The sequence below is a fragment of the Ambystoma mexicanum genome, chromosome 9 (assembly GCF_040938575.1).
Source record: "Ambystoma mexicanum isolate Mex_15411 chromosome 9, UKY_AmexF1_1, whole genome shotgun sequence".
NCBI classification, from domain to species: Eukaryota; Metazoa; Chordata; class Amphibia; order Caudata; family Ambystomatidae; genus Ambystoma; species Ambystoma mexicanum.
The window spans coordinates 929,949,844-929,964,121 of NC_090931.1; the positions used below are offsets into that span (position 1 = coordinate 929,949,844).

General features: G+C 42.3%; 1 protein-coding gene across 1 annotated transcript in view; it reads right to left on the bottom strand.

The window, feature by feature from the left end:
* AGPS (alkylglycerone phosphate synthase) overlaps positions 1-14,278 on the bottom strand; it is a 1,795,747-nt gene that overhangs the window by 509,375 nt on the left and 1,272,094 nt on the right. The window contains exon 16 of the mRNA XM_069616114.1: positions 2,905-2,966. Coding sequence (XP_069472215.1) covers positions 2,905-2,966 — 62 coding nt within the window. The remainder of the gene's footprint in view (positions 1-2,904; positions 2,967-14,278) is intronic.

Genomic DNA, 14,278 nt, shown 5'->3' on the forward strand with positions numbered 1-14,278 from the left:
GGAGTAGAAAAGAACACACAAGATAAATCGAGACAGGAATCCCCGCCAATGTTCCGGGCCTAAATACTCTAGACAAAGAATGAGGATCCGACCTCGTGCAATGATGGTGACAAGAAGCACAGATGCTCCGGCATAGACGGAGATAAAGATGACCGTGCAACACCTTCACTTCATGATGTGAGCACCACCACCTGTTCTGTACCACCTCCACTTGAAAGCCCCAAATCAGCTACACTACCTTCAACTCCAGAAGCGATCACCCTCTCCTGCTCCCTGGGTCTCATCTCCTCCTTCAGTTTTTTTCAGCTCTCTCCACCTCCTCCTGTTCTCGGATTCTGCCAACCCTCTGACCTTCGTTTTTCCAGGATCTACTTTCTGCAACTCTCTCCAATCTTCAGCCATTGCCAAACTCTAGCCTTCTGCTCATGCAACCCACACTGGCTAATTGGGGTCTCTGGGTTTAATAGTGTTCTCCCGCATCCCCTTGGGTTGGGCTTTTGACGAGAGTCTCCAGCTATGTCCTGAAATTTGACAGGATTGGGAATGGTTGCTGCTCCTGGTTGCTCCAGAGAGGAGCTATCCTCTCGGAAGGATGGCTCCGCGAAACATGCTCGCCTTGGAAGCAAGACGACACAGAGCAACACAGGTTCGATCCCCGGGTCCGCGCTTAGAAACCTTTGGGTATTAAGCACGTCATAAATAACCAATCATACCAATCATATCATATATCATCATCCCCCCCCCGCCAAACGACTTACGGGTCGAAACAAGCTTTCACATGGCCTCTTCCATATCTGTTGTCACATTCTTTCCTACCACTCTCCCTTGCTGCCTGTGCAGAACTCAAACACGTGGTAAGCTGTTTAAACCCTCTGAATGTTCAGAGAATGCTAGCCATGCTGCAGTGACTTTGCAGCATTGGATCTCGGCAGAGGGAATGCTCTGCTAGGAGACACATTCCTATGTTTGTGGTCACACTCAAGCTGCAAATATGTCACAATGTTTAAAGCATGGTTCTGTAGTGCAGCTCGCTGGGCATTTGGAGGGACTACTCTGATACAACAGAGAACCATGCAGTCAGAAAGTTGGGAACTTGTAACATTCTATCAAGTGAGTCACTGGTGCTCATATAGCACCTCACTAGGGTTTGAAAATTACTTTGACACCGGTTGGACTGTAACAGTCAGGACAAGCAGTGCTAATTTATACATGAAATAGACTTCAGCTAAAAGCAAGGCATTTTTTTTTCTTCATCTGACTTTTGGTCTGCCTAGAGAGCTTCAGACTCTCAGCTGGTGAGGGAGTCCGCCGGAGCGGTCCCCTGACAGTTGTGCATGTACCTATTGAGGGCTAGGAAGGATCAAGGTCATCAGGACTGTCCCATGCAGAGTAGCTGTGATGAGGCCCAAAGAAGGGTATGTTCGGAGAGGGACCGGGAAACACACACTTGGTGAAGGCTGCACACTAGTTAGCATCTAGAGATGCAGTGATTATTCAATAAATGTAAAGCAATGGTATACACACTTAAAGTCTATCTGTGCAAATAATTCTCTGTACTTCATGTAGAAATCGCGGTATGATGTATTAATTGTGTATACAGGCAGACAACAATGACCACTTCATTGCAGACCACTGATGGTCCTTCAGGGTAAAATCCGCATAACAAAAGGAAACAATTAAAAATAATGTGACAGACAAGAATGTGCAGACAAATTATGGAAAAAAAGAAACTTAAGTGTGTGGGATATACCATAGTACCTGGCCTGTATTAATAGGCAAGAACAACCGCTAACCAATGTTAACGATCCAGAGTTAAAATAAAAACAAAGAAAAAGAAAATGAGGCGTGCAGATTAAAAAAGCAGGAAAAGTACCAAAAAGAGTGAAAAGTGTTCAAAGCAGGTGGCATACCTGAGCCTAGTAGTAACGTACTAGATGGAATATCTATCAAGATTGTCAGTTGCCAAGCTGCAAAATGTATGTGCAAAGGATTCAAAGTAGGTCGCTGACCTGTAGATTGTGACCCCAGCATAGGCTTAAATAGGATAGTCCAAAAGAATGTCTACTATCTTACCTCTGAGCGAAGCATGGAGCGTGGCATTAGAGTGTCCACTCACACAAATGGTTGAGAAGACACTGAAGTCAGTGCCGCAGCAGAGCATATATAAGGGGCAGGACGTGAGCGTCACAGAGAGGAGGAGAAAGTGATAGGCACCAGGCGTGATGACATCACACCCGCAGAAAATATATCAAGCAAGTCAAGAAGTGGAAAAAGTGGAAACAAAAAAGGGAGAGGGGGTATGTGAGGGTATAGAAGGACTGTGGGTGGGTAATTTCCCACCCCCTCCCTTCAACCCAAGGAAGGGTGCCCAGAGATCTTCCCCATACAGACTCTGGGCCAATTATACAGTGGCGCAGGGAGGCATCTACCCCACCCAAGAATGGCACCCAGGGGACCGCCCACCTCACCCCCTATCGAAAGGCCTGGGTATCTTTGGTGATTTAAATCGGCTAAGAACATGGAGGTGTAACTAGGGAATACTCCAAGTTAGGGATCTGCAAAAAAGAAAAAAGCTAGACAAAAGTCTATTTTTGATATGATAAAATTGTAAAAACACCTCTGCATAAGAAAAAACTGAAAATCAAACTGTTTTGTCATTCAATTACTCTCACCATACCCCCAGAGTGAATACTTTACTTCAAAATGCAGAACTTAGGAGTACATAATGCACATGAGGCGTATTCATTATAAATTGTCTTAAGTATTCCTTAGTGTGTGAAATACTGAAAATTTGAAGTACTTTCCAATGTTCTTGTAATAATGTTATTTTGTAGAAATCTAGTACAAAAGAGCAGTTCACATACAGGAATCAGGCAATCGAACACCAAAGTAAAAACATCTTACCTGTCCCAAGGAACAGAGGTTTCAAACGATTCTCCTATTAAATAGTAATCCATCCCGAGGTCCTAATTACAAAATACATGTAATACTTGATTAAAGACTTAACAAAAACAATTGTCTCTACGTTTTCTTTAAAGTATATCTCAATTACAAGTATATTCAATACTTAATTATATGATTTGAAAGCACAGAAAAATTATAAGTTGCTCACAGTAGCAACTACCTTACGCCTAGTCCATAGTGCCCTTTCCTCCATACTTTATGGGCGTTCCATGCTAGAGACGGGAACAAAACCTTTTTCACCAGAAAAATTATCTTCCCCTTTAAATTTAGTTGCGCGCAGGGGCGCTGCCCTGGGAGCAGGGCTCCCTTGACTCTGCACATAGGTGCCACACCCCAGTCCCCTTTGATGAGTTGGCCACATTGTTTGCCTAATAACGCTTGTTTTTTTTAAAAGTGGGGCAAGGTGGGACATATGCAGGAAAGGGAACTATGGACTAGGAGTACGTTAGTCACTAAGGTGAGTAACTTATAATTACTCCTACATCCCATCCCCTTTCCTCCATACTGTATGGGCGATTACCAGTGATTGAAGCCCCAGGGTGGAGAGACTGCAACTCTTATGAAAACAGGTTTTTAAGGACTGCTTGGCCAAATGCAGCATCTGACCTGGCACTGGCATCTAAACAATAGTGCTTGCAGAAGGCCGATTGGGAGGACCATGTGGCCGCCCTGCTGATAGTTTGCCATGGTAAGTGCCTTTGGAATGCAACTGCAGTAGCCTTGGCTCTCACTGCATGAACGTGCATGTTTGCTGGCAACTTCATGAGCTGCCCCTCGCAAGTTTCCTTGATGGCCAGAACCATCCACTTTGCTATTGAGGCTCGACTCCCTGGTTTTGATCCTCGAAAATGTGATAAACAAAGCATCCGATCTGCATAAGCCTTTAGTCCTGTCAAGATAAAATTTGAGCACTCTCCTGAAGTCGAGACAGTGCAGGACCTTTTCTCCATCGTCCCGCGGATTTGGGAAGAAAGTCGGAAGGACTATTTGATTGAGGTGAAATGACGACACTACCTTTGGTAGCACAACCTTGTTCCGATGAAAAATTGTATATCGTTGAGAAGCCGCGAGTGCCTGAATTTCACTAATCCTGCGAGCGGAGATAAGACCCAGCCGGGGGAGCAAACTTAATAGTAACCAATCTGAAGTCCATCGAAGCCATGGGCTCAAAAGGTCTATGTGCGAAGGCTGCCAGACCACATTCAGATCCCAGACTGTATGTAGAAATTTTACAAGCAGGGTACAATCTGGTTAGTCCTGCAAGATGCCTCTTTAGCGCTGGGTTGGAGGTGGAGAAAAGACTGTCGCCAGAGTTCCTATATGCACCTATGGCTGCCAGGTGGGTGAGGCATGTGTCCACTTGCACCTCGGAGCGCGCTAGATGTGCAGAGAAGGACATCACATGGTCTATGCCCGTATCCTTGGCCCAATTGCAGAACCTGGTCCATTTGCTTTTGGATTGGCTCCTAGTGGATTCACTTCTTGCCCCTTGGATGATGTCCAAATTGTCCTCTGACAAATGCAGGTGCTGAAGGATTACATGCTCAGGAACCAGGCTGCTAGGACTAACTTCTCCAGGAAGGGGTGGACTACCGCCACAAAACCCCCCACCCCGGCCCCCTTTTGGGATAGTAGTGGATCTGGACCCACTGGGAAGGTAACTGGTGGTTTATTGGACAGTCATAACATTTCTGAGGACCATGGTCTGGCTGGCCACTGGGGGCTATCAGAACGAGACGTAGATGCCCTGTCTTCGTGACCTTGCAGATGACCTGTGTATAAGTGGAGTGGGTGGGAATGCATATGCCCACATGCCATCCCACTGAGTCCGCAATGCATCCCTCAGGGAAGTTGTGCCTTGATCGATCCAGGACGCAAACTGACAACACCTCTTGTTGGTCAGGGTGGCGAGCAGGACCACCTCAGGGCCCTCTCGTTCAGTTGCCATTTGTAATTTTAGATCCCCAGCCTGATGAGCCTGTGTGCTTCTAGGTTGGACTAACCTGGTAGGTCAATGGCCAAGAGCGATATGTCGTTTGCTAGGGATCATTCCCATGTCTATTGTTAGCCTGCACAGAAGAGGTGATCTGGCACCCCTGTTTGTTGAGGTAATACATGCAGGTGGAGCTGGCCGTCTGAATGCAGACCTGGCTGTTGTTCATTACCGAGAGAAAAGCTTTCAGGGCTAGCCATATAGCCATCATTTATAGCCAATTTATGTGCCTGTCCTGGTCTTGTCTTGAGCAAAGGCCATGGACACTGTGCTCGTTCAAAGTGGCTCCCCACCCCTGGAGGGATGAGTCAGTGGTAATGGTGTATGCTGGTTAAGGCTGTCTGAATGGTTTGCCTAATATAAAGAAAAGGTATTGATGCACATCAACAAGTAACAGAAGTTAATAGATGTAAACAATAAGTTTATATACACTTGGGTGCAGAGGAGATAATTCAACCTTGACACAAGGTTGAAGGACAATGAAAGAACAGATGGTGTCCGTAATATCGGGCTCTCCCGTCCCCTGCACACCTTTTTGCTGAAGAGATCAGCCGAAAGTAGTTCAAATACATTTAGATTCATACATTCAAACACGTAATACGTGACGAGATTCTTGGAAAAAATATAAATAATGAGGATAGTGTGAAGGTTGAATTTTCAAGTCTTCCATTATATTCAAATTAAGGCTGCACAACGCGTTTCAGGAAAACACTCCCTTCATCAGGTGCAAATCCAATATCTATAATACACTGAGATACAATAACACTAAGTACACTCAAAGATTAAATCATATACAAACATGTTATGTTAATATTGTACAACTTTCGATGTAGAAACATAATATGGTAAACAATATGTATTTAAAAATCATGCTATAAATAGCAAAAATTGACTAATACTGCGTCAAACTTTTCTTTACACTTATTTAGATACAAAATGTGTGTTCTACAGCTTAGAAATGATAATCTAAGATAATCCACTTGCAATCTCACCCCCTTGCTCACATTACATCCACATATAGCTTTAATTTGCACTTGGATTAAGACTGCTAGTCTTAGTCGTCTTTTCTTACCACCACCATACTTCAGAGAAATAAGGATTCCATGCAGGTGTTCTTTCATTCTCAAGTGGTACATACATTGGTCATTTGTTTGTTGATCACAACTTGTGTAATGTCTGCAACTTGGAGTGTGTTATTTCAAGTCAGATAAAGAACTACTTTCCTCGTCGAAGTCTACATAGTGTTCTAAAGATCATCCAGAGTGATTAAATCTTCCAAAACAGTGACTCACATACACCTCTTCCTATTTTCATCTTCCTAGTTCATAATTCAATGTCATGTTTTTTTCTTATAGGTTTTTATGGCTATGGTGATGCCTATGGTTTCTTTGGTCTTTTTATTTCAGCCATAGTCAGACTGACACTGCTCAGCATATATTTCCAGGTGTTTTGATCTGAAGATAGAAGTTTTCACCAATATGGGATAAATGTATTTCACTCTTTAGGAATATTTGATGGAAAATGTAGTGATCGTCATTCTCTCTTAGTGACGGATGTGTAGAATAAGGCAACTCCCGGGGTGGGCATTGGATATGCATTCAATAGTCTTTTTAGGTATAGTATTAAAACAGCTAAAACGTCTTGCTGTGCAATGTGACCACCTATCTTTTTGCAATTTTCAATAATAGTTTATTGTGTTTTTTGATTAAATATGCATTTATTAATTTGAAATGCATCAAGTGAGGCAGTGTTTTTGTTGTTGCAACATAGAAGGAACCTTCACACTGAACGTTAACAGACCCGAAACCACCACAGGACGAGCCAAAAGGATCAAAATGTGTACATGTCGTGGCTGACATTATAAAAATGCTGAATCAGAACTGGTCTCATCGCACAGAAAATCCTTTTAGCTGTTTAGTACTCTACTTTAGATGATCCCTGACCGGGACAAACAATTTGAGATCAATCTATATAATAATTAAACCTAGAGTGCTTGTAACTCAATATCAGTAGTCTGTTTTGTACTTTTTCATAAATGCCATTTTTTGCAGTTTTAAATTATTTCTTCATGTTGTGCTTCTATAGTTTGTTGAGATGATCACACTATTGTGTACTGTATTTGTGGCAAATAAGTTACTGCCTTTACAGTACTTGGTCAATGTGGGACTCAATTCCTTTATTATATCTCTAGATTTCAGATTATGATAATTTATGTGCTTGTCATTAATGGTGGACTCAAGTCCATCTTCTGAAGGTTTTGCCCGGATCACTGAGTTTTCCGTATTTGTTTCAATGACCGATCAAGGAAAGATTTGCGTTAAGGTGCCAATTTATACATCTATTATTATTAATTGTACTTCTAGTAGTTGGTAGTGAAGAAAGGGTGTCATTTCAAACATAAATGTCTAATTTAGGAAGCAACGCAGATGACGGAGAGTTTTCCTGGGATAGGGTGCCTTTACAAAAGCAAGCTCTTCCTCATTTTGTTGCTTCCTCAGATTCCTTATCGTGCAGCACAGCTTTGCGTTAACTCCGCTCAGTGTTGCAGCATGTCCCACGCAGCATCAGGGATAGTATATATGGAGCCACCCTGCCCAATGACCTCAGTTCTGCCTTTTTACTAGCACTTTGCAGCAGAGGCACCGCAGAACACGCTAGCTGTATGAGCTATCTGCCGAAAGGCACAGGGTAGGGTTAGAAACATAAAGGAACATAAAGCTCTGATTGAACTATCTAAAAATGCATCCATTGTAATAAAGCCAGCCGATAAGGGTGGGGTATAGTTATAATGTCCAATATGTAGATATGATGAATGAACCATTACAAGACCATGACGGTTATAGGTCATTTGGTCGAAACAAAATGGTTGACAGGACAAATGGTCGACAGGTCAAAAACATGTTTTTTCACATTTTATTTGGGCCCCCCCCGGACTCCCTTTTTTTTTGCTAAAAACCCTTTTCCCTAAATTAAAACCTAAAAAAACCCTAAAAAATATATATATAAATAAAATAAAAATTCAATCATTTGTCCCGTCGACCAAATTGTGTCGACCATTTGGCTGTCGACCATTTGGCTAGACACCGACCAAGACAGCTAGAAAAGACTAAGGAAGGACCCTACAAATGATATCAGACTTGAAATAGAAAGCATTGTACAGTACACCCATTACTGTGAATGGATTACGGACAAAGAATCCAAGTTCCTCACCACAAACCAAGGACGCATACCTGCAATGTATGCACTCCCTAAAATGCACAAAAATGCGGAAAGACCACCAGGAAGACCTATAGTTTCGGGCTGTGGCTCCATACTTGAGCCCTTGTGCAAATTTATAGACATCTTTTTGAAACCTTTAAGTACACGCACAGAAACATACCTCAGGGACACAACCCATACAATTAAGACTTTTGAGAATCACATATTTGACCAAACCTCTCAAAGACTAGTTACAATGGACATTAAGTCCTTGTATACTAGTACAGCCCAAGACAAAGTAATTAACTGCATGCGAGATCTACTCACGGAATTTGACTCACAGGAACGAGTTTCACACAACTTTATTCTAGAACTCATGACTCTGGCACTGAATAAAAATTACTTTGAATTTAACGGTCAATTCTACCTACAGACCAAAGGAACCACGATGGGTGCAGCCTTTGCCCTAGTTTAGCGATCCTTTTCATGTCCAACTTTGAATCACAGAACATTTTCTCTAACAGAAACCCCTATCGAAACTGTATAACAAAATGGAAGCGTTATAAAGACAATATCATCTTTATTTGGGATGGATCAGAGTCGGATCTGGAGACGTGGTTAAACAATATTGACACGAATATCCAGTTTGCAATCGAATTCAATATGAAAGATTGCCTTTCTAGACCTCATAATCAAAGATGAATCAGGTAAACACAAATGTTCCTTGTACCGCAAGACCAGTGCACGAAACAATTTGCTGCACTATTCGAGTAATCACCCACCACATCTTTTTTTGACAATTTGCCATATGGGCAGTTTCTCTGCATTAGGAGAAACTGCACTTCTCTAAACGATTTTTATGACCAATCGGACAGTCTCGGGGCTCGATTGAGAGAGGATACCCTAAAAAACTCATCAATAAGGCAATGAAAAGAGCACGGTTCACAGACAGGGATATATTATTATCCCCCGATACTGTGCCTAATTTATCTTTAGAAACTGAAAAAGAAAAAATGACTTGTGTCATCACTCATGGACCACAAACTTTTCAGATTAAGAAACTTATCTCGAAATTCTGACCCATTGTAAAATTAAGTCTTCCAGATACCCCACTGCCGAGGTTTGCCTTAAAAAGGGCCAAAATATTTGGGATAAATTGGTACACTCTAATTTCAAGAAAGACGCACCCCGAATGGGCCTTTGGGATTTAAGGACCACAGTGGGCCATTTTCCGTGCAAATCTTATTCGGTATGTCAGTTCACCTAATAATTGAAGGATTTTAAAATTGGAGCTAAAACATGGACACTCTCCTCTCTCACCAATTGTAAAACTAAACAGGTGGATTACAATATCGAATGCCCTTGTGGGCTTCGGTATGCTGGACAAACCACTCGTCCAGTCCACATTAAAATCTCAGAGCACCACTCAAGAATCAGGTACAAAACGGAATCTGCACCCACATGGAACTACACCATACCCCCAATGACATCCATTGGTGGATTCCTGATGTTGTCAAAAGTTCCACAAATGTCTCCCGTTGTCTTCCACAGAAGGAGGCAAGATGGATTCACCGATTATCTACTCATATCAATGGCCTCAATGAAGAATTCTTCCCATTATCTTAAGGCTTAGTCTCTTTGACTGCTTGGCCCATGGACAGTTTTGATACTCATGGTAATTCATTTCCAACACCACTTGTCTGTTTCTCAGTAAATCCAACGCAGATGGTGTCATATGCTTAGACTACTGCAGTCTCCGAGTAAGATCATCAATGCACTTAACGTCCCCAGTGTCAACTTCTTTAACATTTCCAAAAATGTCCCTACAGAATCCAAATTTATTAGAGGACGATTGACGTTTTTCGCTTTCAAAATGAGATGGCGCCACTGACAGCATGTAAGCTTTTCTGGTTCGCACCGCTCCCTTCATAACTTTGGCCTCTTTTGTGAGCATTCTCATTTATACTCCATTAAAAAACTTGTGTGCACAGTTAATTTTTGTACACACAAACTATACGTTTTATACGTGTTCCTTCTTTACAATTTGTACCACTGGACTCGAGTGATTGGTCACGTATGTGTACTTTGATTAAGTAAATAAAATGTGATTTTTCCCGCAAACACCCTTTTTTAATCTGATAGTTGTATGGTCACGACAGAGCACCGCATCACGTGATGTGTCAATTAAGTAGGTGGTGTGGTTGACTTTCTCTTAATCCAGCATCCATCTTGCTACGCAGTTGTTTGACACTCACGTAGGCCTCCCTCATTCCTCATCTACACAGTTCGTGTGCAGCAACCTCCGTCGTGCGTCTGTACAGCGTCCATAGTCACACGTATGGATCGAGGGATTGGCTGTTCATATCCAATCAAGCCGCATACGTCCCAAAGGTACGTCTGACCTCGTCCAATCAGCATGTGAACAAGCACCGAAGGCTTGGTTGCACGCATCCAATCCGGACGTGTATCTATAAGGGGCACGTCAGCCCACATCAAATCAGGGTGTGGGTAGCACGTTATTGAGCCTCTTTAGTGGCTGGCTTCACTTTGGTTTCCAGTGGCAACCCCAGGAGTGCACCTTAGTAGCCGGAATATGGTGTGATATTTCAAGCCACATTTAAGGTACGCTCATCCATCCAAACTTTTTCATGCATTCATTATTAGGAGTGTCCATTTCCCCTCAACTACATATTTATCACTCTTGGTGCATTTTCGACCGTTTTCTGTTCTTCCTCGTGCAAGCAATCACAGAGACATGAGGCTTTCTGCCCACCGTCTCCCAGCACAACCCACATTTGAAATCATTGGTAAGTGAAAGACCACGGCTCTTCATTTTATCAGATCATACTAAATTGGATCTGTCGAACGCCAACCCAGGTAGGCGGATATTGTACGAACCAACAAACTGTGGTTGCTAACAAAAGGAACCACGATTGTGTCACTGACACTGCATGGTTTATATCTGTTTTACGTTAGGGAATGCCGACCCGTAACAGAGAATCACAACATTTATTATTTTTTACATTTTATCACCTCCTTCTATAGGTTATTGCTACCCGCGAAACCAATTCCATTTCAATGGCGCTGCTTCCACTTACCTTCGACTGAGCCTAACTCCCCATTAGCACCACCCGGTGGATCGCATGTTTTGGCACACCACAACAAGGTATTGGGGATATGGCTTTTCACTCATCTTTCTCTGAATCCATGGCATTTTCTTTGCCTTTAGACTTCTTCTAAACATATTTCACCACAATGTATACATTTCTTCACCATCAGGTTCAGGATTTCGTCTACCAACCTTAGAATAACACAGGGTTCCATTACCTCCTGTCCACAGAAGGTGTTTTTCTGCCTCACCCCTCCATTTCGGTGCTGTGTAATTGAGGCCTAACCCGGCTTATTTCTCTACATGCTCTGCCCCCGAAACTTTGGGTAGGCATTACTACAGTCTAAATAATTGACAGAGGCTAATGTGGCTTTACATACTCTGAAAGCAATCTTAAATTAATTAACTAAAGGCACATTTTTTCTTTTTTCCTTTCATCATTTTAACTTTACCTTTTTATGTCTGCTCCCTCAGAGGAGTGTCTTTTTCGCCCTGAGGAAGGCATTTTTCGATTTTCTTTGCCAAGCAGGTGTCTCTATTGTCGAAACGTGTCTTAGATGTCTATTCAAAACTATTTATTATTCTTATGAAAACAAATATATGAGTGGCACTTACACGTAGGCAGACCGGTTTAAAATCTATCAGCCATTTTTTTCAAAAAATTAAAGTAATGGCTGACTACAAGATGCACCTTCAGTAGGTGCCTTAACAATTTATGTTGTTGCTCCCTCTGTCGCACCTTGGCAAGGTGATTACACCGCTTCTTTATTTTTGCCTGTAAATGATTGTGTATGACTTATTGACCTAATGTTTTACTGTGTTATTGTTCTATAAATTGGTTTGAGTGATGTGATTCCTGTTCAATCTTCTGTCCTTTTTTATTTTTATTTTTGATTAATCATTATTTCTCCCTGTACATTGCGCTTTGGATCACAATATCTATGAAAATAAATTATTTTCTACTATAAGATTCTCTTGAATGCTTTCAGAACTTGATATAGCCAGAATCATTTTTGAAGTGATATCGGTAAGGATACACTAGGTCTAAATCTTTCTTTTAAAAATAATTTGAAATGAAACCCACAGCAGCTTGGGCCATATTGTTATTGTTTAGTTTAATGTCCCACTCCATTGCTGCACTTGGGATGCCCCCCCTTTTTCTCTGTGTCTAAATAGGGTTACAAAAAAGGCATATTACACTGCAAGGAGGGTAGCAATAGCAACACTCAGTGATACAATATGGGCAGGAGTGTAATGCATATATTTAAAAATCCCCACTAAATCAGGGTGAAGTCTCACAAAATCCAGGCATTTATGGGCAACTCCCCGGGTCTCTTGGGGCCCCTGGAAACATGTCACAGTTAAAGCTTGTTCTTCACAGTGTTACCTGTAGTGATTCCAGAGTAGAAAAAAGTGCCCCGTAGGAAACAACGGAAGCAACTATGTAGGCTGACCTGTGGTTATGATGAAAAGCCAGGTATGTTCTGGCTCCTACCCACAGGCACCCCAGAAGAAGCAGTCTTCCCCAGGCAGCACCAGTGAAACCCAGAATAGATCCAGTGGAGGAGTCTAGACCCAGTAACCCCAGCAGCAGAGATGTAAAGCAGGATTAAGCCCCAAATATAAACCAATTGAGAAACACAGTTAAAGCCCACCCGCAGAGATATTCTACCACGGGGACCCCTGAGGAAATCATGAACAACCCACCAATCCAGGGTCCAGCATCAGGATGAGTAAGACCAAGGCAGAATGCACAGTACCCGAAAATAGAAACCCAAGCACAGGCAAGAGACAGCATTCCCACCTGTACGGCCTAACTGGTTCTCAAAACCTGCTTACCTTCGAACAATCGGGCAGAACAGAGTGAAGGAACCTGTTTTCCTCTGCCAGCCCACCAATCACATTAGGTCTTGCATGGTTTTCATTCCCAATAAAGTTGTGCGTTTTTCCTCAAGATGTGCTAATGTGGCTCCTTGTATACACAGTTCTTCATTTATTTTGTTACATCATTTTAATAGAATATTTATGGCAAACGGCAGCATGCCCATCGAAGATCCTACAATTGTAGAATTTACAGATTTTTCTCTCTCGTTATATGCACAAGAATCTACCACATATAAAACCAGGGAAACAGATAGTCTATCACCAGGAACCTGTGGTGCTACAATGGCACATTTACTGAGATTTGAGGGACTGCAGTGTGCATTGTGGCTTCAAACTTCGGACTGTTCATTTTGTTCTGCAAAGAATAAAGGTTCAGCAACAAATTATTGTCCACAGCTGAGAGTTTAAAGCCATCCGTTTCTTCAATCATTCCTTCCACATCAGGGTGAATAATCTACACTGACTCACCAGGGCCAAAATAATCTGCTTTTAGTTTTGGGGCCTTATGCTCCCATTTGCCGCTGAGTTTGCAATTTGACAGCCTCTGTCCCCTCCATAGAAAGTGACCCAAGTGATCTGTGGGCCGAACAGTTGGAACTACACCCTATTTTGGCCATTGTCTTGGAACAAAGGTTACTGCAACCTTTTTTTCCTATGTTTTTCCGTCATGCTGTGTGCTTTTCAAAAGTGGGTTTAGCTGTAAAATGAGCAATAGATTACAAAGAGTCACCCATGTTTGTGTCAGTCTTTTGCTACAACCACAGCACTGCAGACAGTGAGACTGCAGTGACACTTGACTGTACTTGCTCACACGCTCCTTATGTCCTGGTGTAGAACTCCTAACCTATAACAATGTTGTAAGGGTAGGGCGACACGCATGAGGCGTTACTTCTCTCAGATTGTCGCTTCATCCAAAAACTGTAATTCTCTGAACCCTCGGTTGCCTTACAAGGCTAGTGGGTGTCATCAAGAGCTACAAGTTTGAACTTCTTTCACCCACTTACCTTAAGGCATAATTACTCAGTATTTGGCCCTCTAGATTTTTTTGACTAAAACTCCCTTAATCACTTACCACTCATTAAGCTAGCAAGGGATCATGGTAGTTGTGGACTAAATCTGGCGGCCACATA